At 30.8% G+C, this 27,538-nt stretch overlaps 3 protein-coding genes across 12 annotated transcripts; all 3 read left to right on the forward strand.

Moving 5' to 3' along the window:
* Positions 1–4,006: 4,006 nt before the first annotated feature.
* On the forward strand, positions 4,007–4,637 carry LOC112515475. Its single transcript, XM_025122323.1, has one exon. It carries the CDS (start codon positions 4,164–4,166, stop codon positions 4,476–4,478), a length of 315 nt encoding a protein of 104 aa, XP_024978091.1. The 5' UTR covers positions 4,007–4,163; the 3' UTR covers positions 4,479–4,637.
* Positions 4,638–12,017: 7,380 nt separating this feature from the next.
* On the forward strand, positions 12,018–17,737 carry LOC112515409 (G-type lectin S-receptor-like serine/threonine-protein kinase At4g27290). Of its 10 annotated transcripts, none has more exons than XM_025122263.1 (9): positions 12,090–12,120; positions 12,524–12,558; positions 12,783–13,994; positions 14,981–15,130; positions 15,238–15,392; positions 15,985–16,195; positions 16,567–16,804; positions 16,879–17,029; positions 17,244–17,657. In XM_025122263.1, the coding sequence occupies exons 3-9, from the start codon at positions 12,845–12,847 to the stop codon at positions 17,532–17,534; spliced, it is 2,346 nt and encodes a 781-aa protein (XP_024978031.1). In that variant the 5' UTR covers positions 12,090–12,120; positions 12,524–12,558; positions 12,783–12,844; the 3' UTR covers positions 17,535–17,657. The 10 variants fall into 10 exon arrangements, with proteins under 10 accessions (XP_024978014.1, XP_024978022.1, XP_024978031.1 ...); XM_025122286.1 differs by lacking the exons at positions 12,090–12,120; positions 12,524–12,558 and adding an exon at positions 12,587–12,694 and having other exon boundaries at positions 12,783–13,271; positions 13,734–13,994; XM_025122228.1 differs by lacking the exons at positions 12,090–12,120; positions 12,524–12,558 and adding an exon at positions 12,587–12,694 and having other exon boundaries at positions 12,783–13,065; positions 13,159–13,994.
* Positions 17,738–19,931: 2,194 nt separating this feature from the next.
* Positions 19,932–24,008, forward strand: LOC112515466 (G-type lectin S-receptor-like serine/threonine-protein kinase At4g27290). Its single transcript, XM_025122311.1, has 7 exons — positions 19,932–21,213; positions 21,624–21,770; positions 21,883–22,037; positions 22,505–22,715; positions 23,087–23,324; positions 23,400–23,550; positions 23,795–24,008. The coding sequence occupies exons 1-7, from the start codon at positions 19,932–19,934 to the stop codon at positions 23,828–23,830; spliced, it is 2,220 nt and encodes a 739-aa protein (XP_024978079.1). The 3' UTR covers positions 23,831–24,008.
* The last annotated feature ends 3,530 nt before the right edge of the window (positions 24,009–27,538 follow it).

The raw sequence follows: 27,538 nt of genomic DNA on the forward strand, positions 1-27,538 counted from the left end.
AGTTAATTTGATACTAATATTGATATATTTTTGTCAAATTTTTATGATATTTTCAAACATATATTTTATTCAAAAATAAAAACATCATCGTTTTCTCAAAATCACATAAAGCCATATTATAACATCGACTGAGATAAAAAATAAAATGAAATATTAAAATCACGATGTATCTCGCCGCATTGCGCGAGTACGCTTCTAGTATATATATATATATATATATATTATAGAGTTTTAGAAACTTTTTCAAATTTGAAGATTTCCACCTTATTTTTCTTATGTTCTCTATTTTAACATTCTATTTAGCATACTTTCTAGAGCAAGAAAAATCCATTTTTTTTTTTTTGACATTTAAAATATTTGATTCAAGTTTTCTAGTCGGAAGAATCATATTTTATATATAATCATTTTAAACATTAGGGTTGAGTTCCGACAAGAATGAAATTTAAGCTGAAAAACGTAAAAAACGATCTCCACTTTGGATACATATTAGAATGTGATACATTGAGTTACACCATATCAATTCTCGTATTAAACACTATTCATTGATGGATTTGAGATTTAAAATGATCAATGATCCAGACTTTTTCATTTGGTTCTCACCTCTATTCTTTCTCTCCCACCAACCTTCGCTTTAACCATTTTTGGTAAAAACATATTCCAACAAAAAAGTTTTCTTAATCTATCATCATTAAAGAAAAAACTACCATTAAAATATTAAAAAAAAGTCTATAAAAAATATAGAAAATATCAACAAAGATTTAGAAGAATCTAAATAATTGAAGACAATTATAAAAGAAGTCATTAAAATATGATAAAATAAAATAAAAAACTAAATAATTAAAATTATTGGATCTAATTTTATATATGGGATTCTAGAAAAGAAAAAGAAAAAGAGGGACGACATTGCTTATTTGACGACGAAAAAAAACGTAGATTAAATAATAGAATAAAAATTAACTAATATTATTGAATATATTATACATAGTATTTAGTTAAAAATAAGTGTTTTATTTTAAATTTTATAAGAATATAGTTTAATTAATTGAAATTATTTAATAAATATAAACCAGCTTATTTTTAAATTTTATAAGTAAGGTAAAGAAATTAAGATATTTTGTAAATATAAACCGGCTTATTTTTGAATTTTAACAAAATGACAGTTTTATTCTTAATTATAAAGAGATAAATTTTAAATTAAAGTTAGAATGAGAATTTAGACGTTTACTTTTAAAAATGGATTTTCATCGTAGGTTAATTAAAATAGTTATGTAGACGCTTATTTTGGAATACGTAAAGTAATATTTTGCTATTTATTATCATTATTATGATGCTAAATTTGGTATGCAATTGAAGGGAATTTAATGTTAAAAATAGGGTTTACGTAAGATTTAGATTATGTTCGTCAAACTAGTTGGATAAGCGATCGTTCACTAATAAATTAATCGTTATATGACAAATTAGTCATGTTTGGTAAAAATTATCTGATAAGCTAAATGACATGTAGAAAAAATAATGGCTGATAAGCAATCGTTAGCTAAAAACGTTTCTTTTTCAATAAATTAATTATTATTTGATAAACTAGTCGTGTTTGATAAACAATTGTAAGCTAAAAATATTTCCTTTTCAAGAAGAGTTAGTTTATGACCTTACCTAAATCAATTTATAAGTTAATTCATAAGTAACATATTATATCTATCTTGACTGCAGTCGCAAAATTTGGTCTATAGTCAAAAAGTTGTTCCGAGTGATATTTAGGGTGATTTTAAGTTTTTCTAGAAGGAATGATCCTCTTTTAAGAATATTATGATAATCTTATCGAACAATTAGATTTGTCCATTTGGTAACACAAAAACTATTGACATTGTTCATCGAAAGATACAATTGAATAGCCTCTGACGTATAGTTCAGTTGGCAAAGAGACGAGATGACTTTGCTCGGATACAAGTCAGGTCTCGGGTTTGAACCCCTTCCAACTAGGTTCATTCGCTGAGTGAGCCAATGGATACCACCTCACATTAATGTCATTGAAGACGGGTTTCATGCAAACCCGATTAAGATGGCTGATAATCAATATTTTATTTAAATAAATAAATTAAAATATTAAACAAAAAAAGCAATAATATTCAATATTTTACGTGTACGACAATGTGTCTATCTACAACTTTTGAACAAAAGGTTGTTAGTAGGAATTTAATTTTTTATTGAACATCCAAAAATATAAATTATATGAGATGAAAGGATTATGATGTTTGAACAAACATTTGTATTTTAATAAAAACATAAAATAATAAAGAAACAAAATAAAAAATTATGGCATTCAACGGAAGTTTATTTAAATTGCTCAAGTCAAGGATATATTCAAACCGATGGTTTGTAACTTATAACGGAAAATCATAGGGAAAAAGTAACAAGTCATTTAAATTATTGAGTATTTATATATAAAAAAAATACGGTAAATGTTCATATAGTTTGTTATTTATTTTAGTTTAAACTACTGAAATATAAAAATTCTAAAATACGTAACAGTTCAAAAATTATCTGTCAATCCACCAGACCCACTAAACATGTAATGATGCCACCATCGTACTGCTAATAGTTTTGCCCAACATGTCTGTCACTATAAGATCAATAGAATGATTTGGACGTAAATCATCGTTTAGTTTAAAAGCTTTTGATATAAAATAGAAATTTTCTGTAAAAACTAAAGAAAATTAAAAGTTTCTAGTAAATGAAAACGACATCGTACGAAACATTTTATCCGGTAAGCAATAATCGGATAAAAGTCATCATTCTCACTTGCCAGATGAAATTTTGGGTCCTTGTCATGTACATTTGGTAAAGGTAAGTGACTCGATAAGTATATGGTAAAAGACACCCTAAGGGGACGTTTACCTAAATGTTTACCCGGTAAGTGTTTAATGTTATGAGTCAACACTATAATTTATTTTATTGGGTAAAATTGTAGTACATTAAAACGTATTCCTATACAATAATTTACCCGGTAAGCGCTTACCCGGGTAAGAGTCGTCACCCTCACTTACTGGGTAAGACTCTCCATCGTTATCATCGCTCTTACCATGTAAGATTTTTGGCCCTTACCATGTTCATCCGGTGAGGAAAATTACCCAGTAATTATTTACCGGGTAAGTGTTTAATAAACGCCCCCTAAGATCTTTATATTGAAACTAATTATATAATAGTGATTTTATATTCTATTCATAATTCAATATAAAAAGTGGTTGGTATTCATGCCCTCATTGCTTACATACCACTCAAATTTATATCCCCTCCTTTTTCTTATCACTCATATTTTATATCCCCTTTTCACTTACATACCAGTTAGATGGGAAGGGATATGAATAGAATTGGCCAATATTTATAACATAAATTTAACATGTTGATGGTTTTTAAGGGGAATAAAAGATCGTATGAGAAAGAAAGTTAAAATAATTTTTAATCTTAATCCATTCGTGAACCATGCTTGATACGAGGATTAATCTGGTGCATCTTATCTTAATGTGCATCAAAGGGTGAAGATATTTTCTTATACTTCTTATCTTAACTTTCATTCGCAAATGATTCCTATCCTTTTAAGGGGTAGGCTAAATACATACCTATACATTATTAAATGCACTCGTATCTACTAATTTCTTTTTGACACTTTAAAACTTACCTTAGTTTTTCAATCCATGATTTGAAGTTATTTTGATGTCCATGTATAACATCAGCCTTTTTTTATGATTTATTGGTATTCAAAGACTTTTTTCAACTATGGTCTTTTTATATATTAAATTAAAAGAATATATGAGATGGGCCCCATAGATATTACTGATGACCATATTTTCTCAAAAATAATTCTGTTAACAACTCTATCTGGGGCCGTCTTGATTCTTGAGTGCTTATGACGGGATCTGACGTATTTGCCATGACGTCGGATCAACATCACATCTGAGTCCATTTATTATAATACTTATAGTCCACACCAGCAACTAATTAGACCGACACACAGATGCGTGTTTTGTGTGCGTTGGAGTCGTAATTGCAAAGTAATTATGTCGATCAGATAATACTTTTAACCACTAGATTCATCCTTGTGATCGTCTACAAAACAACAGGAATCGAAGGAATAAGGAATTCACAGGATATTAATTTATTAGTTATACATGGAGAGAGATCAGAAGAAGCGAACCAGGTCGGTGGATGGCGGTAGCGGAGGACATAGGAAGAAAGAGAGAGAAGCGAAGGGGAAGGATGTAGAGAACGATCCGGTGGTGGTGGTGCCTGCTCCCACGGAGGATGAGGTGGATGAGTTTTTTGCTATTCTGCGACGGATGCGGACGGCGGTGAAGTACTTCGAGAAAGGTAAGTTATCGGATCCGTCACGAGATGCTGCTGCTGCTGATGATGATGTTAATAATAAGAAGAGAACGGACGGTGCTCTTCTGGATCTGAATACTGTTCCTGACGAGAGAGAATAGGTGCTTTCCACGGCGGAGCGTAGGTCCGTCTGCGCATCTTAAATTTTTAAGCTTTGCTGTATGGCTATCTTGCGCTGATGTAACTTTTCCCGGTTCGGCTCATCCGGCTGGGCTTTGACCCAAATGTTCCATATATGAATTTTTATTTTTATTTGTTTACACAGAAATCCATATATGCTATAAACATTTTTTTTCCTTTAGAAGAAAAAAACTGTTTTACCGGATAAGAACGATAACAATTAACAAGATCCTAGAGTCTTAACCGATAAGTCGGAGTGACAACTCATATCTAGCCTGCGTTTATCGAGTAAACTATTAATTCTCTTTTGGTGGATTAAAAATCTTACTTGATAAGGTAAGTGAAAGTGCTAACTCTACCGTAAGCGCTTACCGGTTAAACGGTAATGACTTTTTGGTGGATTAACAATTTTACCTGATAAGGTAAGTGAGATTGCTAACTCTACCGTAAACGCTTACCGGTTAAACGGCCCCTTAGTTTTATGTGGGAGTTTCTTACCTCATAAGAAATGGTATTGTTTACCTACGCTTCCGACCGACCGAAGTGTTTGGCCGAGTTGGCCATCAATATGTCGACCATGGTCAAAGACCTTCCAGTTTAGTGGTAAAGGTTTGGGCATGGCATAGTCATGAACCCAAATTCGAGCCCTGGGATGAGAGTGTTGGCGACATTTAAGTGGGGCCATGTTTAGCCTCCAAATTTGCCGGGGATTAGTCGGGCTTTGGCCCGGACACCCTTACAAAATATATATATATATATATATATATATATATATATATATATATATATATATATGTCGACCATGCTTACCCAAATTGTTTTTCATCTCTAGCCATTTATTACGAATTATTGGTAAACAATTAATTTCAGTTAGGGTTTTTGTCTAGCATGAACCTCTTACCTTATTAATGTTCATTGAACTTGTGTTAATTCAGTGACTAACGATCCATTTTAATACCGATAACGTATATGATAATGTACGTGACGATGATATTTCTTACCAGTAAGCGTTTGATAAATGACCTCATTGTAAAATTGTCGTGGAACATTTTCTAAAGCTAAAAGCCTCTTTGTACAAATGATGGAGCTCAAAATGAAAATGCTTGATAGCAGGTACATTCCTCCCTTTTTGGTATTCATAAAATACGTAGATCCAGTATACGTGTTCTTCATTGATGCCAATGATTTAAGTGACACAAAGGTTCACACGTTTACGTGTCGCTGATTCTTGCTCTCCCAGGAAGATAATGACAGTTTTCAGTTTTGAAATGTCTGTTATTAATGATACTGATTCAGGTCACATCAAATTTCCCCTAATTTGAAGGAATATTAGGTGCAAAGTCGTTTATATTCCATGAAAGTTGTAACCAATTTTGCTCTCAATGTTTGGTGTTATAAAGGGTATGGACCAACATCTTATTAGAACCATTTGTTTTTCAGAATCTTGGATGTTTGAGACATTTTACAAAGATCTTGACTAATACATACTGTATGTTTCGGTTTCAAATGAACCTCAAGTTAATATTAGTTTAGTGGTTTGATTTGGTTTGTGTTTTTTTTTATCTGACCGGCCCAAAACCCGAATAAGCCAATCATCTTTTTCTTCTTCTAATTTCTAGATTTTAATTAATGTGTTTTTATGTTTTCATCAGCTAATATTAAAAGTGTCAAATTCGTACCAACTTAGGGGTTGTTTACCAAAATTTATAGATAAATGCTTATTAGGGTAAAAGGCAAGATTGTGATAACATATATTGTTGAAGTAAGTGTTGATTAAAATTAATATTTACCGTATGTTTGTATTAAGTGGACCAAGTAAAATTTACTATTATATCCTAAGATAATTACACATCCCGGGACCAAATCAAAGTTATAATATATGAAAATATTGACTTGCATATTCTAATAGCAGTAAAATAAAATATTATAGACCAATACGAACGTCAATAATATTTTTAAAATTTCAATTTTTGTTCCTATGGTTTTTAATTCATTTCTATTTTCGTCTCTAAGACCATAATATTAATTTTAAGTATGAATGACTAAAATAAAAATAAATTGTAAACTATAAAAACAAAAAAAAACAATAAATTTTAAATCATAAAAATAAAAAATATAATAAATAATAAATCATAAGAACAAAAAATGTAATGAATAATAAATCATAAGAATAAAAACCATAATTTTAAAAGTATATGGAAATTAAGCATAGGAATTAAAAACTTAATATGCTCTATTTTATAAATATAAATAGTTATTATAAAAAATGAAAATGTTAAAAATTGGTTGATAATGGTAAAATGCTATTCCTACCGACCACTGACACGGTAACAGAGAAATGGGAAAAAGGTGGTTTGACAAAAACCCATTTCTACCTCTTTATTTTGCGGATTTCCAACATTAAAAATATATAAATAAAAACTTTTTCATTTATTTTTTAGGTAATTAAGATAGTATTTTGTTAGCTTATTGTAAGTTTTACAAATTATAACCCTTGTTATTATTAACTAAAATAAATATTAATAGAATTTACACATTATTAATATTAATAATAATTTTAAATTTTTATCAGCTAGTTTTGTCAAACATGGATTGTTAATCAACTAGTTTATAAGCTAACAACTAGTTTATCAACTACCAACTAACTTATCAGCTAGTTTGTCAAACATAGCCTATAACACTAAAAATTATGGCGATTTAAAATGTTGCCTTTTATAACTACAGGTCCATAGAGTATGCCTATAGAAATATATGTTAATGTTTTATTCAACTTTTCTAATCATATATATAGATTAATAGTTTAATACACTAATAAAATAATATAATAGTAAATACATATATTATTTTATTTTTATAAATTTTTTAAGTGTGGGATTGAAGTTAGGGTTTTTAGTGTTTTTTAATGGGTAAGGTATGAACACGATTAAATTTTCTGGCTTCTTCCTTCTTTCTATCTGTTCGTTCCTTGGGAGGGGCTGAATCAAAATGATACCCAAGTACACGAGATAGTGCAGATACGACATTTATGGCGTCATGTTGGGTAAGATATGATCATGTTTCACTTGCAGTTGATGGTGACCATTAACTGTGGTAAGGAGCACATCAACCTCTTACTAGAGAAGCAAGTAAGATGTGATAAAAAGTAGGTAAAATGTCTTTAATATGAATAGTATTTATGTATCAAGTATATAAATTTAGTTGTTACATGATATTCAAATTCATAAATAGTGATACTACTGTATCGACTTTAGATATTTTTAATATTTTAGTAATTTATCATCAATGAATATTGAACTAACAACACAATCCCTAACCTTTGAGCTTCTTTGTTTTCTAGTTCTAATTTGATTAAAATTTTTAATACATTTCATATCGTTAACATGATAACTGTAAGATCTCGTATTGGTTGGGGAAATGAACAAATGTTGCTTTATAAGAGACTTGATACCTCGTCTATCAGATGCGTTTTAAAATCGTGACTTTAAATGTATGAACAAAACGAACAATACGTGGTACAGTTAGTCTGGAATCTTACAATAACGTTATTACATGTTTGGACAATCTCTTACATATTTGAAATATCATTTGATTTGAGAAGATCCCATAAAAACAACCTTTATTTAAAACTTTATATTGGTTTTTAAAGAATTAAATAGGAAAAAATATATTAAAAAAAACCCAATGAATTTTTTCATATTGAATGATTTAGTTTATAAACTATTTTTTTGAATGAAAATTATTAAACTTTATTATTTTGAATGATTAAGTTCCTAAACTATTTTTTTGATTGAAAAAAAACAATTAAACTTTCACATTTTGAATGAATATAAGACCTTGAATATTTTTTTAAAAAAATAAACAAATCATCGAACTTTTACTAATCATTTAAAATAATTTTTTTTGGGTTAAAAGGATGAATGTAGCCTGTTTGTAAAAGTGTGATGATTTATTTATTAAAAAAATATTCAGTGATTTAATCAATCAAAAGGAGAGAGTTTAATGATTTTTTTATTTAAGAATAGAAAGTTTAATAATTTCTTCATCCAAATAAAAAAAATTCAAGGACTTAATAATTAAAAATAAGAAAGTTAATAATTAATTTAATTAAAAAAATAGTTTAAGAATTAAAATATACAAAATGAATAATTTATTGGATTGTTTTCAACTTTTCCCTGTTAAATATCATAATTTTCAATTTTATTTGAGCATTAATTATAAATAAAAGATTACTCGTACAATGCAACGAGATAACTCTTGATTTTAATGTTACTTTTTTTGTCTCAATCGACGTTACAATACAGTTTTATATTGTTTTGAGAAAACGATTTATTTTTGAACAAAATATAAATATGAAGATATATCATATAAAAATGATTTTTTATATTACTACCAAACTAACTATTTAAATTTTCTCTTTTTTTTTGTGTAATTCTTTAATTCATTTTTTTTAAATTTTCGGTTAATGATATAATTTTTTATAAAGATAATAATCAAATATTTTGTTAGAACTCAACGATTATCTTAATTATATTTTAGATTTTCTATATTTAAAATAGATATTTATCATGTATTTGATTATGTTTAGTTACACACATTTAAAAATAAATCTTTAATAAGTTGTACTTACATAAAATTAATTGTAATCTTGAATTTTAAGTAATATGAATCAATAAATAATATTTCATATATAAAAAATAATTTTTAAAAGTTTTTATCAAATGCTTTATAATATAGTATAGATATTGCTTGTTCATTTGATTGAGGCACTGTTCCTTACCAAGTTTCATCCTATTAGCAACAACCCATTGACCACTAGTTAGTGGCCCATTATAGCAGTCACGAAAAAAACATGCCATTTTCGCAGGAAAAATGGAGCCCAAAACCACCATCGGTAGTTGGGTGGAGATTGACTGATGTCTATTTTTTTTAATATTGAATTACCTTATCAAAATAAATGGTGAAAATAGTATTTTTTTTTTGTTTTATTTTAATTGATTATTAGGAAATAAACTATAATGTTATATTAAAAAAATGCTTTAGTTTTATTTTAAATGTAAAATATAATGATCTCTTTGTTTTAAAAAATATTAAAATTTTAGTTTTTAATATCATAAATATGTTAGTTTATCAGCTAGTTTATAAAAAATAGCCTAAATTCACCGATTATATATTCCTAAATATACTCCTGGCTACTATTTTTCTCCAACACACATTGACATCAAGACTTGTTTTTTTTTTAAATCAATGAGTTGATCTGATTTTGACATAAAAGGGATGCATATAACATTTCCCAAATCAAATTATAAATATAAAAAATGTTCTATAAGAAAAATAATATTTTATTTTCTAGAAATATTAAATTTTTAGTTTTTAATATTTAATAACATAAGAATCGAAAATCAATAACAAACACACACACACACACACACATATATATATATATATATATATATATATATATATATCGTGTATATTAACCTTAAATAAAAAAGTGAGAAAAATGGAATAAAAAATTAAAAAAGTACAGATCTCTCAATATCAATCAAACCATTCACACCCCCTTTACATTTTGGTTCATTTTGATATGATGGGAAGATAAAGCGATAAACTTTGGAAATAATCATTCGTTACTTAAAAGAGCAGATGTCATTTCTAAATGAAAGAGTGACAATTAAAGTCTTAGATTAAATTTCCAAGTTGGTTTCTTAAATACAACAATTTTTTTTTCAAGTCTTAGATTCCTCGGACTGAGATCACAATCACAATTTTTTGATCCCTACCTCCCCACCTTAACAAAAATGTTTGATACCAAATTAGTTGGTACATGCTATAAAATATTTGATACCAAATCAGAGGCTGTTTACCAAATACTTACCCGAAAAGTGCTTATCGATAAAATTTAACACTATTATTTACTCACTGGATAAGATTTTAGTCCACCAAAACGACATCGTATGCAACAATTTACCTGGTAAGCGCTTACCGTGGTAAGAGTCATCGCCCTTACTTACCGGGTAAGACTTTTGGTTCTTGTCTCGCTCTTACCGGGTAAGATTCTTGGTCTTTACCATATTAATACAATGAGGTAATGTTACTTGATAAGCGCTTACCTGAGTAAGCGTTTGGTAAACGGTCCCTTGGTTTATAAGAGAGAGAAACAAAATACCATAATAGCTTCATTCTATAATTAATATTAGTAACAAGTCACAGCCCATTGACCCAATAATTACTAGCCCATCATAGCAGCCCATGAAACTTTGCCGCTTTTGCAACAAATGTGTAGCCCAAAACCACCATCTTTACTTTAATAGGTTTTATGAAACCCAACTAACTTATATCGGTTTGGTTTCGGAATTCGTTGACCTCTTCTTTATATTGATTTAAGTTTATCTATACTATATTATAAAACATCTAAAATTAAATGTTTATCATGTATTTGATTATATTTATCTGTAATTAGTTACATTCAAGAAACCATTTTTGTAATTGACTTTGATGATAAATTATATGTTGACTTTACATATTAAATTCATAATATATGCAATAATATCATTTGTTATATTGATTCTATATACTATTGACCTAATCTATACAAACAAATTAATCCATACAAAATTTAATGGAAAAATAACTAAACAGCCCCTTACATTTATTATACACCAACGAGAAAAGAAATTGGTCTTGTCATATCTAATTCATGGAAAAATACGATTACAGTTACTTATGTTCTAAAGAACTTGAAATAGAATAATTAGTTGTTTTATCTGATATAAAATATTTTATAATAACTAATAAACACTAAAAGCAAAAAAGAAATAATATGGAAAATATTAACTTCAAATTTAATAAATATTAATTTTGATTTGTGTAGCACAACTTGCACAAGCAAGGCTATAAATGTGACGGTTTATGGGTAAGGTAGGGTTGCTTGTCGTAATCGAAAATAGAAATAAGTGACGCATAGCCACACATGCACATAGCCGCCGGTTCGTCATATTAAATTTAACAACTTATCTTTTATTGTCCAGATAATTTTGATCATGTGACCATGTCAGATTCTATATTCAATAATGCTCATCTGGTTTTCATGTATATTTATTCAAAGAAATCCAATGCTTTATTATGTTATGAAAGTCAACTCAATTATTTTATAATATAAAATATTTTATGTTATTTTACGAAATTGTGAAAAGGAAGGGGTTGGTGGTTGTGACGGGGGAGAACACATCCCAAATTATATGTTGTATGACGAAATTCATTGATGTGGAAATAAAAATTCTTTTGTAGTCATGTAATTTCAATCACCCACGAAACAGAGTGTCATCATGAGATTAGTTGGCTCGTATAACAGGTTAGATATCCCGTTAATAAAGAAAAGTCTCTCATGACCGAGATCAAAATTTGTAATTAAAAAATAGAGCCTAAATTTGATAGTAATGGGAATGTTAAATTCTTATTATGTTGACTAAAAATATTAAAAACATAGAAATCAAAGTGAACTTTATTTGCATTTATTCGATGACGAAAGGTGAGGAGGATAGTGGCATTGAATCATAAGCAGGAGCCGCCGGTCGAATCGTATGAACGTCCGTCTCTCCCTACAAATTCGATATTTGAATTGAGGTATGTTTTTTTTTTTTCTCGTCGTTGTTGTTAATTATAACAACATGTTCTCGTGATGTCAATTCGAATTTCGAATTCGAATTGGGTTTTGACTTTTGATTGCTATGCTAATAAAAAAGTAGGGTTAATCATCCAGGGTATTTCATTTCGTTGCCCGTACTTTGTTGATGCGATAATTCCGGTATATATAAATTCGATCGAGTTCTGAACTAATGAGCTTGAATCTTAGGGTTTCATGTTACCAGCACAAGTATCCGGGTTAGCAGAAAGTGGATGAATAAGTTGTATAATTTTAGCCAATTTGATTGAATTTAGAGCAATATGATTACACTGCGGGTTCTACAACCTATATGGAAGTTAATTCTCATTTTGTTATTTAACAAAGGTGATCTTACTTTTCTAGGTGAAGGGTAAGCGTCGAAGTTATTAAATGTCCAGGTTGGTTTCTTAAATACAACAAAATTAATTTTTCAAAGTCTTTGTTTCATCAGAATGACATCACAATCACAATTATTTGATCCCACCTCCCCTCCTCAACTATATTTATTGAAGAAAAAACAGTTTAGTTGTCAAAGTGGGTATGCCTTCCATGAATGGCCTTTTCACAAGTTTATTGATTTCCATTGCTTTATTCTTGCTGCTCTTTTCACCTTCTGTAGCAGTAGACAGCATAGCTGTTAATCAAGTCATCAAAGATGGTGAAACCGTTGTTTCGGCTGGAGAAATGTACGAAATGGGATTCTTTAGCCCTGCTAACTCCAACAATCGTTACCTGGGGATATGGTACAAGAAGATTGCCACGGGTACAGTGGTATGGGTTGCTAATGGAGACTTGCCATTATCCAATACATCAGGCACCTTCAAAGTCACTAATGAGGGACTCCTGCAGATTTCCTGCTGCGGTGATACCATAATCTGGTCATCCACTTCTTCGGCATTGGTCAGGTATATTAATCCAGTGGCACAACTTTTGGATACTGGAAATTTTGTTGTCAGGGATGGAAACAGTACTGATGAGACCAATTTCATTTGGCAAAGTTTTGATTATCCTGGTGACATCTTACTACCAGGAATGAAACTTGGTAAGGACTTCGTAACAGGCATAAGCAGGAACTTAACATCATGGAAGAGTCCCAATGATCCTTCTATAGGTCAGTATTTAATCTATGTAGATACAAATGGATATCCACAAGTGTTCATCCTCGGGCAAGGTTTAGTCACACGCATCATAAGGTTTGGACCATGGAATGGTGTTAGGTTTAGTGGTCTGCCTGATGAGAATCCAAATCCAGTTTACTCAGTTGACTTTGTTGTCACCCAGAAGGAAGTATATTATATATCCGAGCTTAAGACTTCAACTGTTCAGATGATACGGTTGATGTCGGATGGCAGTGTAGTAATATTGCGGTGGAACAATCAAAGCCAAGATTGGTTTATTTTTGCAAATGGTCTGCTAGATATGTGTAATGCCTATGGACTCTGTGGTCCTTATGGAACCTGTAACATCAACAAGACTCCTCCTTGTAGTTGTATGGATGGTTCTGAACCAAAACGCCCGGATGAATGGAACATGGGAGATTGGTCGAGTGGGTGCCAACTCAAAGTTCCTTTAGATTGTCAGGTCCCGGAAGACTTTCGGAAAATCAGAGGAATGAAATTTCCTGACACAAGAAAATCTTGGTACAATCAGAGCATGACCCTTGGCGAGTGTGAGATGGCCTGCAGGAAAAATTGCTCTTGCACGGCTTATGCAAATATAGATATCAGAAGAGGGGGGAGTGGATGCATACTATGGTTTGGTGAACTGATGGATCTTAAGGTTTGTGAAGAGAGTCAAGATCTTTACATAAGAATGCCTGTCTCTCTACTAAGAGGTAAAAACATTTCTTAAACTTGATTTTGTGGAAGTTAATGAATGAACTTGATTCCCAAACCACCTTTAATTGTTATGATTTTTTCACTTACATGTAAAAAACAGCAACTTTCTTTATGGAAGTTTTGAGCATACAAAGGATCAAGATTGATAGGCCCTAATAGATACTAGAAAGGTACTCGCGCAATGTTGCGGGATACATCTTGACTCTAATCTTCGTTTTATTCTTTATCTCAATCGATATCATAATTTGGTCTTATGTGATTTTGAAAAGCGATAATGTTTTTATTTTTAAATAAAATATAAATTTGAATAAAAATAAAATTTGTACAAAAATATATCGATATTCGTATCAAATTAACTATTTAAAATTTCTCATTTTTGTGTAATTTTTTAATTCAATTTTTTATTATAATTTAAATTAGGTTCAATAACAAAGTATTTATATTTGATTTAATAATATAATTTTTTATAAAGATAATAATTAATTATTGTTAATTATTTTGTTAGAACTCAAAAAATTATCCTAATTATATTTTAGATTTTCGATATTTTAAAATGAGATGTTTATCCTCTATTTGATTATGTTTATCCGAAGTTAGTTACACGAATTCAAAAATGGAGCTTTAATAAGTTGTATATATGCACAATTTATCTTGAATTTTAAGTAATATGCATCAATAAACAGTACTTCATGCATAAAAATAGTTTTTAAGAGTTTTTGTCAAATGCTTTATAATATAGTATAGATTAAAGACCGTAAATTGCCCACATTTTATCAAGATTGTGCTATATATCTCAGATTCTACAATGTCTGCATTTTTGTCAATATATGGAGCATGCTGTTTTTAAATCTGTTTGTTGCTCCAACTTGTGCTTTTGCAGTGTTGGTAGAATATAGAAATGAGATTAGTATAATTTAGCAAAGGAAGCAGACTGTAACAAAGTTCAGTTTCAACTAGTAGCTAAACTTGTAGCATTTTGTAGATGATGGTCTTACGGTCTCCGAATCTGACACCAACAAAATGATTCGGGTACTCACTATCACCTTTTCAATTTCATTGGTCTTGCTGGGATTGTCCTTAGCAGCGTATGTTCGTAACAAGAGAAAGAAAAGGTCTTCAACAAAAGGACGAGGTAAGGCAAATGAGTCACTTCAATACTTGTAACAAATGAAAAATTGTAAAAGAAGCAGAAGACTTTACAACTTTCTCACTAGAATAATTCTACATATCACTTTGTAGGTCGGAGGGTACACGCCTTGGATAAAAAGTACTCCAATGTAGAGAACGATGATCTAGACCTGAATTTTATTAGCTTATCTAAAGTAGTTAAGGCTACTAATAACTTCTCCATTGACAATAAGCTTGGACAAGGTGGCTTCGGTCCAGTTTACAAGGTAACTTCTTGCATGCACATCTATGGTTAAAAAGCAAAGTGTTTATCATGAAGACAATGTATAACATTAATCAAATAGTTCCTTTGTCCCAAAATAAATGCAATGTTGACTTGCCACTTACCCACACTCTACCTTCGGGTGGCATATACTGGGTCTGTTTGGTTTGATTCTGACTTGCCACTAATTTTAATGTGTGATTTTGATGAAAGTAGAAATTTATGATTGAGCAAGTAGAATGATAGTTTATCTGGTTAAACAGAAAAATACGGGGGTGCTTGTTTTTTTGAAGTATATAATATTTATATATGGTAAATGAAAGTCGTACACACACCTCACCTTTGGTCATGTTGGAATCCTTGACCTCTAGAAAGGTTGGGTTACCGGATACGGCTGGGCCAAAGGCCCTTTGGTTGGGAATCGAAATGGAAATCATTAATGCTGTCAATTTTGATGTAATAGTTAGGGTCATTACCAGAAACTGGGTAATGAAGCATTCTCAACAAACTGCGCGGAATGGAACTCATTCCCATTTCCGTTCCCTGAAACCAACAAAGCGCCCCCTAAATCTCATATAACTGATCATGATCTTTAGGGAGTGTTGGAAAATGGACAAGAAGTAGCTGTGAAGAAACTTTCAGAAACTTCTCAACAGGGGTACGAGGAGTTCTACAATGAAGTTGTTTGTGTTGCCAGACTTCAACATCGGAATCTTGTGAAGCTTCTTGGATACTGCATGGATGGAGATGAAAGGATCCTGATTTATGAATACTTGGCTAACAAAAGCTTGGACTTATATCTATTTGGTTCGACTTTTTCATCATGCTTCTACTGTGTATTGTATATTATTGCTATTCAAGTATATCATTTACCTTCTATTTTCATCCCTCATTTTGAGGGTCTCATCTCAATCTTGGATGCACAATCACATCTTCATTTTTCTTTCTGGTGTATAAAACTAATGAAAATGTTGAAGGTTGAACGACGGTCATTGACACTACAGATTTCCATCTTTTCTTATATGGCACAAGAAAAAGAGATGATTGTGGGTCTCATTGACCAGATTGTGAACGATCACAATGGGGGAAGAAGTGAAGAATGATATATTTGGCAAATCATGTTAACAATGGGGAAATAGTTTGTTATCTAAATCTATATAGTAATGTTATGTTGGCAGATGAAACCAAAAGCTCCATGCTCAAATGGCCTCTGCGCTTTGATATTATCCATGGGATTGCTAAAGGTATTCTTTATCTCCATCAAGATTCCCGCCATCGAATCATCCATAGAGATCTGAAGGCAAGCAATATTCTGCTGGATCGCGACATGAACCCAAAAATATCAGACTTTGGTCTTGCTAGAGAGTTTGGGGGAGACCAGATTGCAGCTAAGACGGTGAAAGTGGTTGGAACATAGTAAGTATTTCTTAACTAAGGACGATGTAATTCATTTATGACACTTATTTGTCATCATTTTTGGTTTTGTGCAGTGGTTATATTTCACCCGAGTATGCAATTCATGGGCGTATCTCTGTAAAATCGGATGTGTTCAGTTTTGGTGTTTTAGTTCTGGAGATGGTGAGTGGGAAGAAAAATAGAGGATTCTCCCATGAAAATGTCGGTGATAACCTTCTAGGACATGTAAGTAAATATCTTTATGGCTTAGCTATATTTTGAAAAGCATTTGTTTTGTATGGTCAAACCATACGAACGGTATTTCTTTTTATTAAATCTTGTATCTGGTTCAAAAGTAAGGTATCTTTACCGAAAAGTAAAATATAGTATTATTTGGGACAATGCGGAAAACTATCCCATTCTCTTATCACTTATAATCGTGGATTTCGATTTCATTCAGGCATGGAGACTCTATAGAGAAGGCAAGTCTCTGGAGCTCATGAGTCCTTGTTTACGCGACTCATGCATTGTCTCTGAGGTGGAACGAACGATACATGTTGGTTTATTGTGCGTGCAGAATCTTGCAGAAGATAGGCCAACCATGTCGTCTGTGGTTATGATGTTGGATGATGAGGGTGCATTGCCTCCACCCAAAGAACCTGCTTTCTTCGTTGGAGAAGGCTTGCCTAATTCGACCCCCTTTTTAGCAGGAGTCGATGAAGCCACTATAACGTTGTTAGAGCCTCGATAGGAAGTGTGTATTCCAATGCAACACTAAATTTATTTTATGTGTGATATGTATCGTTAGTTTTGTTGTATCATATTGGAGTTTCAGTTCTCCTTCCTTCCAGGCTAAGCAATATTTGAGTGCTTATTTGAGGTCCATTCATATAAATTAACAAATATTGTAATTAGTTGTAATTTTTTGGGTTTCTTTTTGTCTTTTGATTTTCATAGTTACGATTAAACAGTTATATCAGAGACTTTTGTTATTATTGTAATTTCAATGGATATATGGTTGCACCTAACAAAATAATATGATTACACCTTTTGCAACTCTATTTTTTTTATACTACGATGGAAGAACAAGGTAGTAACCCGTGCCACCATATACTAATATCAATATATTGTTTTTAAATTTATGTGAGATATTTGATTTAATATTTTATTCAAATATAAAAACATTATTTTTTTCTTTTATCAAAACCATATAAAACAATGTTATAATATTAATAGATACAAAAAAATAAGACGAAACATTAAAATCAAAATATATCATATTACATTACACGATTACCTTTTAATTTTAATAAACATATTTTTGATTGCCCAAATATTAAATATGTCGGATTAAAAAAAACAACGTTATCTTTTAACGTGCCATGCCATGTGTATGTTTTCTATTAGAAGAATATAATTATAATAAACAAATTCAAAAAAATCTCCATAATAAAAGTGATGGATGTGTTGTTTTAATAAAATCATTTGTTTTTTTTTTTTTTTGAATGTGAGGTGTTTGATTCTTTATCCTGATATTTATTTTAAAACATAATAATAAAATTAAAATTAAAAGTTAAAGACTAATAAAATGATACAATTTCGAACTCATACCTAAACGGGTAAAAAATCTTACAAACCAATTATATCACGAGAAACTTTTGTTATTATTATAATTTCAAGAAATACATGGTTGCACCTAACAAAAAATGTGATTACAACTTTCACGACCCTATTTTTTATACTACGATGGAAGAACAAAGTAGTAATTGTGCCACTGCATGCACCATATTGGACCGATTGATCCGCACAAAAAAACCGTATTCCAAATCCTCACGTTTTATTCTTGTCTACAGACCATATAAATACACATCATCAGAGAGAAAATGTAAACTTGAATAAAATAAATCTAAAATATATAAAAATTTAACCTGTCTTAATTTTATCCAACAAAGACCATTATATTCAGATTTATCTATCAAAAATTCTTACGTCAATGTTTTTAGATCTTATTATCTCGGCTTAACAAATCAAAAGATACAGTGTAAAACTAAAAATTTGGTTCATGTTGTTTGTCGAAGATAATGCTTTTGTATCTATATTTTTAATATTATAAAAAAAATTATTGTGATTGCAAAAAGGTTTGAATTTGATCTCTTCATTAATGGTCGTTTTTAAAATATTCTGTTAAATAAGAGACGTTTTCGTATTGTTACTGATTTTTTTGCTTTTTACCCAATCAAAATTATGATTTTGGTCCTTTAGTTTTGTTATCAAATAGAAAACAAGAAAATGGGAAAAGAAAATGAAAATGCCATTCATTTAACAGAGTTTTTAACGACCGTTAAAAAAAAACCAAATCTAGATGTCCTTGCAAAACCACGATAGTCATTTGTAATTTCATAACTATAAGGACTAAAATCGTTACTTTTGAAAAACCACAGGGACCAATTTTGTAGTTAACTCAAAAATATAATAATTCTTCCAAGATTCCGAGAAATAGGGATTTTTTTTTTTTGCATTTATTTGGAGACGAAAGGTAGGAGGATACATTCCAGGAACCACCAGTCGGAGGTATGATTCATTGAACGTCTGCCTCTCCTCAGAAATCGTCAAAATTCGAGAGATATTTGAATTCGCGTATGTTCTTTTTGGTTGTTGTTATTAATTTTACTGCTGTTCTTGGGATGTGAATTCGAATAGGGTTTTGATTGGTACGCTAATAAGAAATAGGGTTAATCTTATAACGCATTTCATTTTGTTGATGCAATGATCAAGGTATATGTGATTTAATCTAGTTCTGAAGTTGAATCTTGAGTTTCAGGTTACCAGCATAAAAAGTAGCAGACAGTCACAGTGGACAAATAATTTATATAATCAGCAACAGGGCATTTTTTATATAAGAAGTCAGTTACAGAACAGATGGAAATTAATTCTAAAAGGGAAAGGGGTAACCGTTGAAGTCATTAAATTTCCAAGTTGGTTTCTTGAGTACAACTAAATTTTATTTTTCAAAGTCTTTGTTTCGTCAGAATGACATCACAATCACAATCAGAATCACAATTACAATTATTTTATCCTACCTCCCATCTCATCCTCAACTTGAAGAAAAAACAATTTAGTTTTCATAAGTTTGTTTTTCCTACCTTCCATGGATGGCTTTTTCACAAGTTTATTGATTTCCATTGCTTTATTCTTGCTGCTTTTTTCACCTTCTGTTGCAGTAGACAGCATAGCTGCAAATCAAGTAATCAAAGATGGTGAAACCATTGTTTCAGCTGGAGAAATGTATGAAATGGGATTCTTTAGCCCTGCTAACTCCAGGAATCGTTACTTGGGGATATGGTACAAGAAGGTGGCAACGGGTACAGTGGTATGGGTTGCTAACAGAGAATTACCCTTATCCAATAGATCAGGCACCTTCAAAGTCAATAGTCAGGGACGCCTGCTGATTTCCTGCTGTGGTGATACCGTAATCTGGTCATCCACTTCTTCAGCATTTGTCAGATATATTAATCCAGTGGCTAAACTTCTGGATACTGGAAATTTTGTTGTGAAGGATGGGAACAGTACTGATGAGACAAATTTCATTTGGCAAAGTTTTGATTATCCTGGTGACACCTTACTACCTGGAATGAAACTTGGGAAGGACTTTGTAACAGGAACTAACAGGAACTTAACATCATGGAAGAGTCCCAATGACCCTTCTCTAGGTCAGTATGTAAATTATGTAGACACAAATGGATATCCACAAGTGTTCATACTCGGGCAAGGTTTACTCAAACGCATAAGGTATGGACCATGGAATGGCATTAGGTTTAGTGGTCTGCCTAATGAGATGCCAAATCCAATTTACTCAGTTGACTTTGTTGTTAACCAGAAGGAAGTATATTATAAATCCGAGCTTAAGAGTTCAACTGTTCAGATGATGCGGTTGATGTGGGACGGCAGCATGGTAATATTGCGTTGGAACAATCGAAGCGGTGAATGGATTGTTTTTGCTAATAGTCTACTGGATATGTGTAATGGCTATGGACTATGTGGTCCTTATGGAAGCTGTGACATCAGCAAGACTCCTTCTTGTACTTGTATGGATGGTTTTGAACCAAAACGTCCGGATGAATGGAACATGGCAGGTTGGTCGAGTGGGTGCCAACGCAAAGTTCCTTTAGATTGTGATGTCACGGAAGACTTTTGGAAAATCAAAGGAATGAAATTTCCTGACACACAAAAATCTTGGTACAATAAGAGCATGACCCTTGGCGAGTGTGAGATGGCCTGCAGGAAAAATTGCTCTTGCACGGCTTATGCAAATTTAGATATCAGAAGAGGAGGGAGTGGATGCTTATTATGGTTTGGCGAACTGTTGGATTTTAAAGTTTGTGATGAGAGTCAAGATCTTTATATAAGAATGCCGGCCTCTCTTCTAAAAGGTAAACACATTTCTCAATCCAGATTTTGTGGAAGTTCATGAATGAACTTGTGTCCAGAACAACCTTTTTCCTTTTAATTGTTGCATTTTTTTCATTTCCATATAAAAAATAGCAACTTCCTTTATGGACCTTTTGAGCTTACAAAGGGTCAAGATTTATATGCGCATATAGATAATAAAAACCGTTTAATTGCCCATTATCTTATCTAGACTGTGTTATATATCTCAGATTCTATATGTCTCCATTGTTGTAAAGATATGGAGTATCCTGTTTATAAATCTGTTTGTTGCTCCAACTTCTGCTTTTGCAGCGTTGGTAAATAAAGAAATGAGATTAATATGATTTAGCAAAGGAAGCAGATTGTACAGAGTTCAGGTTCAACTGGTAGCTGAACTTTTTGCATTTTGTAGATGATGGTCTTACGATCTCCCAATCTGGCATCAAAATGATTCGAGTACTCACCATCACCTTGTCAATTTTGTTGGTTTTGCTGGGCTTGTCCTTAGCAGTGTATGTTTATAAGAAGAAAAGGAGAAGGTCTCACACGAAAGGACGAGGTAATGCAAATGAGTCACTTCCATATTTTAACAAATGAAAAATGTAAAACAAGAAGAAGAGTATACAACTTTCTCGCTCTTGTTTATCATAGTTCTACATATTATCTTGTAGGTCGCAGGGTACATGCCCTTGATAAAAAGTACTCGGATGTAGAGAAGGATGATCTAGACCTGAATTTTATTAGCTTATCTAAAATAGTTAAGGCTACAAATAACTTTTCCATTGACAATAAGCTCGGAGAAGGTGGCTTCGGTCCAGTTTACAAGGTAACTTCTTGCATGCACATCTATGGTTAAAAAGCAAAGCTTGTAACATGAAGACAATGTATAACATTAATATATAATTCCTGTGTCACAAAATAAATGCAACGTCTGACTTGCCACTTACCAAAGCCTACCTTCGTGTGGTTTTGGTTTGGTTTTGACTTGCCACTTAGTTCAACAAGAGTGGTTTTAATAAAAATAGAAATTTATGATTGGCCAAGTAGAATTATTGTTGTTTATCCGGTTCAACACAAAAATACGGGGGTGCTGGTTGTGGTGGGGAATGGAAACGGAAATCATTAATGATGTCTGGTTTGATGCAATAATTTGGGTCATTACTAGATACTGGATAATGAAGCATTTCTCAACAAACTGGGGGGGTGGGGTGGGTTGAAACTCATTCCCATTTCCATTCCCCGAAACGAACTAAGTGCCCCCTTAAAGCTCATATGACGGACCATAATTTGCAGGGAGTGTTGGAAAGCGGACAAGAAATAGCTGTGAAGAAACTTTCAGAAACTTCTGAGCAGGGGTACGATGAGTTCTACAATGAAGTTGTTTGTGTTGCCAGACTTCAGCATCGGAATCTTGTGAAGCTTCTTGGATACTGCATGGATGAAGATGAAAGGATCCTGATTTATGAATACCTGCCTAACAAAAGCTTGGACTTATATCTATTTGGTTCGACTCTTTCATTATGTTTCTACTGCGCATTGAATAGTAATGCTATTCAAGTATTTAGTTATTTACCTTCGTTTTTCATCCTGCATTTTGTGTGTCCTATCTCAATCGTTGATGAACAATCGCATCTTTATTTTTCCTTAATCTTTATAAAGCAAAATGAAAATGTTGAACGTTGAATGACGGTCATTGACACTACACTTTTCCATCTTGTTTTATATGATACAAGGATAGAGATGATTGTGGGTCTTATTGACTTGATTGTGAAGAATGGCAATGGGGAATGAAATGAAGAATGATATAGAGTCAACTCATGCAAGCATATAGTTTTTTTTTTAATCTAAATCTATATAGTAATGTTATATTAGCAGATGAAACCAAAAGTTCTATGCTGGAATGGCCTCTGCGCTTTGATATTATCCGTGGGATTGCTAAAGGTATTCTCTATCTCCATCAAGATTCTCGCCATCGAATCATCCACAGAGATCTCAAAGCAAGCAATATTCTGCTGGATCGTGACATGAACCCAAAAATATCAGATTTTGGGCTTGCTAGAGAGTTTGGAGGAGACCAGATTACAGACAAGACAAAGAAAGTGGTTGGAACATAGTAAGTATTTATAAACTATGGACGATGTAATTCATTTATGACGCCTATTTGTCATTCTTTTTGGTTTTGTTGCAGTGGTTATATTTCACCCGAGTATGCAATTCATGGGCGTTACTCTGTGAAATCGGATGTTTTCAGTTTTGGTGTTTTGGTACTGGAGATGGTGAGTGGGAGGAAAAACAGAGAATTCTCTCATGAAGATGTCAATGATAACCTTCTTGGACATGTAAGTAAATATCTTATAGCTTAACTTTATCTTGATAAGAATATTTTTGCATAGTCAAACTGCCAAACCATTACCATGCGATCACAGTATATCCCACTCAAAAGAAGGGTACATGTATTTGTTTTGCCCAAGCGTTATATAGTGAATAAATTTTTAACGATTTTATTATTAAATTTGTATCGGTCACTAATGAGTAATTTTGATTGAAAATTCACCTAAAAGGAAAATATTGTATTTATTTTAGGACAGAGGAAAACCACCCCCATTCTCTCACTTTTGATCATGGATTTCGGTTTCAATCAGGCATGGAGACTTTATAGAGAAGGCAAGTGTCCTGAGCTCATGAGTCCTTGTTTACGCAACTCTTGCATTGTCTCAGAAGTGGAACGAACAATACATGTTGGTCTATTGTGTGTGCAAAATCTTGCACCGGATAGACCAACAATGTCGTCAGTGGTTAGGATGTTGAGTAGTGACGGTGCATTGCCTCCACCTAAACAACCTGCTTTCTTTGTTGGAGAAAGCTCGTCTAATCCCAAACCCTCTTCCGGAGGGGTCGATAGAGCAACTATAACGGTGTTAGAGGCTCGGTAGGAATGTATTCTTTGTGTGCTATGTGTATCATAGAGTTGCATCCATTTGTGCAGCTGTATCATACTCAAGAGCATGCAGTTTTTCTTTCATGATGTTACACAAACACACAAGTATGTATACATACATACATGTATATACATATGTTAGCATATTTTTTATGGAGACTTTGCATTTTTCCACGTAATTAAATATAATATATGGCTTGATCATAATATATCAAGTTGGATAAAATGATTATTGAATAATAATTAGCAATTAATAAAACAGTAAATATGATAAAAAGGAAAAGGTTACGTGGAAATAATATAAAAGATGATGTTGAAATTTGATGATTTCACATAACCAGACACTCACGAAGCCGCCACATCGCTTTCTAATGACATACCTCTCGTTGTCCAAATAACTTAGATTTGATTATATGTCGGATTCCATGTAATGCAGTATTTTTTCTTTATATGTTTTTTTAGGTCAAATTATAAAAAAAATTAACTTTGGGGTCGTTTACTAAACACTTACAAGTAAGTGTTTAACGTATAAATTTTCTCATCGGATGAACATGAGAAGAGTCAAGAATCTTAGCGGGTAAGAGCGATGAGAAAAATAGAGAGTCTTACTCGATAAGTGAGGATGACGACTCTTACCCAGTAAATTGTTGCATTTGATATGTTTTGATATACTAAAATCTTATGCATCAAAATAAATTATAATGTTGACTCATATTGGTAAACACTTACCAGGTAAGCATTTGGGTAAACGGTCCTTTAATTTGCTTATAGAAGAAAGTAAAAACCTCTATTATAAGGATATTCTATAAATAAACAAAGTCATAAAATAAAACAGAAAACTATATTAATACATGGATGTAAAGCATAATTTACTCTAATATATATATATATATATAGAGAGAGAGAGGGGTTGGTTATTATACAACCCTTGATATTTGTGCAACCAATACAATCCAATCTCAATCGTCCATTTCATTTGATTAATATATGATTTCATAGAAGTTTTGATTGTTTTCTAATATAAAGTATTAATCATAATTAATGAACCATATTCCCTTGATATTTGTGCAACCAATACAACTCAATCTCAATCGTCCATTTCATTTGATTAATATATGATTTCATAGAAGTTTTGATTGTTTCCTAATATAAAGTATTGATCATAATTAATGAATCATATTCATCTTCCATAAATATTCAAATTATAATAAATGAACTCTCATCAATTTCATAAATATCTCAATTTATTGTGTTGCGTTGGTTGTACAAATGCAACGAGTTGTATTTGAAACAAACTCTCTCTCTCTCTCTCTCTCTCTCTATATATATATATATATGTATGTATAGAGGCACGTTTAAATGAAAACCGTGCAATTCTTAGAAACCGTGTAAACTAATTTCGATCGATAGGAATATTCCAATTTTTTATAATTAAATTTAATCATTAAGGGTATATTAGTTATTTGCATTGTTTTCTATTAAATATGGAAGTTATTAATAAATCTTAATTAAGGTAATATAATAAAAGAAATTTTATAAATATTAACTTTTAAATATTTAATTAAATTATAATATTAAAAATTGGATTTTSTTATATTGTGTCTCGGTTTATTATTACCAAGATTCATGAAAATCGTAAGTTATTAGATTAATAAATCAATGAAATCAGTAATAGAAAAAAATATATTCATGAAACCGGTTTCATACATGATGAAATTGGTGCATGGAATAAATGAAAATGATTATGAAATTGGTGCATGATAAATAGGGTGCATGATGATATGGGTGTGTGAACAATCTCATTGGACAAGTGAAACAGAGTGCATGATTAATAGGGTGAGGAATTTACCATAATATGTTTCATGATGAATAAGGTGCATGATGAAGATGTGGTTGGATTTACCATCTTGCCCTTCTCGCTATTATAGAATAAATTTTTTAATATATATATTTTTTTAATTTCTTAAAATAAACTAAACTAATCTTGACCATTGATCAAGAAAATGAATTGATGAGATTGGTTTACATAGTTTACACAAATAAAGACAATTTTCATTTGATTACTCCTCTGTACACATACATATATATATATATATATATATGTATATGATTAGGTTCAAAAGAAAATTCTGAATAAATGAAAAATCGGATGAAAAAAAATTAACAAGAAAACATGATTGTTTTTTTTGTATGTAATTTGTTTCGATTGAATTTTGATCATATTTCGTATTTTTTTTCAATTTAAAAAATAGGGGGTGTGAGATTTTTCAATCTAAAAGTATAGATATAATGAATTAATCAAATGATTGATGGAGTGTTTTTCATTTTCCCGAGATATTCCCTTGAACTTCCCCCCTCTCTCTCTATATATATATTATATTAAAAAGTATTTGACGAAAACTCTTAAAAACTATTTTTTATACATGAATTATTGTATAATAATGCATATTATTTAAAATTCAAGATTACAAGTAAATTATATATAAGTACAACTTATTAAAGCTTTATGTTTGAATTCGTGTAACTAATTTCGGATAAACATAATCAAATAGAGGATAAACATATCATTTTAAAATATAAAAAATCTAAAATATAATTAGAATAATTATCGAGTTCTAACAAAATAATTAATTATTATCTTTATAAGAAAATTATAGAGTTAAATGCATGAAATAACAACCTACTTTTATAAAACTTTTTATTATAGCATTCTACTTTTGTTTTTCTTTATTACAGCAACGTACTTTCAAATTACTTTTTATTAAGGCATCGTACTTTAAAAAATGTACTCATTATAGCAATGGATAACCTATTAACTTTTAAACCGGTTAATCCTTTGACTTTTTTTATTTGTGTGGCTTTAATGAGGTGATGTGGATGAATAATTTTGATGACTTAACTAAAATAAAAATAAAAACTTATTTTAAATTATTATTAATAATTTTTATTTTTCATTGCTATGATCTAAAAAACATTTTTTTTTTTTTTACTTTTTCTTATTAAGTTGCATGCAAATTAAATATTCTTAGATTAAAATATTTATTAAATAAATATGAAAACATTATTTTCGAGATATATTTTGTTTGTAAAAAAGGTAACTCTTTTTATTTTATGTTATTCAAATAAATACATATCTTTTAAAGTTCTCTCTAAAATGTTAACGAAATAAATTGTGCTCTATCATTTTTTAATATTTTTATATTAATAAATAATTCAAAAAAATTTAATTAATTTAATATATTTATACATCAAATAAATTTTTTTAAATAAATATAATATATTCTTAAAAGATAATATTTTTTGGTAAAAAATAAACAATTTTTATTTTCCTTTTTTTCAAAAAACACATATTTTTTAAAAATATTAGCGAGATAAGTTGTGTTCTACTA

This window comes from Cynara cardunculus, assembly GCF_001531365.2.
Source record: "Cynara cardunculus var. scolymus isolate 2C chromosome LG 1, CcrdV1, whole genome shotgun sequence".
Taxonomy (NCBI): Eukaryota; Viridiplantae; Streptophyta; class Magnoliopsida; order Asterales; family Asteraceae; genus Cynara; species Cynara cardunculus.

Coding starts and splice junctions, on each gene's coding strand:
- LOC112515466 (XM_025122311.1), top strand. CDS start 19,932: ATGGATGGCTTTTTCACAAGTTTATTGATTTCCATTGCTTTATTCTTG. Junction 22,716..23,086: donor CTTGGACTTATATCTATTTG/GTTCGACTCTTT, acceptor TTATATTAGCAG/ATGAAACCAAAAGTTCTATG. Junction 23,325..23,399: donor AAGAAAGTGGTTGGAACATA/GTAAGTATTTAT, acceptor GTTTTGTTGCAG/TGGTTATATTTCACCCGAGT.
- LOC112515409 (XM_025122210.1), top strand. CDS start 12,613: ATGACATCACAATCACAATTATTTGATCCCACCTCCCCTCCTCAACTA. Junction 15,393..15,984: donor GCTTCGGTCCAGTTTACAAG/GTAACTTCTTGC, acceptor CATGATCTTTAG/GGAGTGTTGGAAAATGGACA. Junction 16,196..16,566: donor CTTGGACTTATATCTATTTG/GTTCGACTTTTT, acceptor TTATGTTGGCAG/ATGAAACCAAAAGCTCCATG.
- LOC112515475 (XM_025122323.1), top strand. CDS start 4,164: ATGGAGAGAGATCAGAAGAAGCGAACCAGGTCGGTGGATGGCGGTAGC.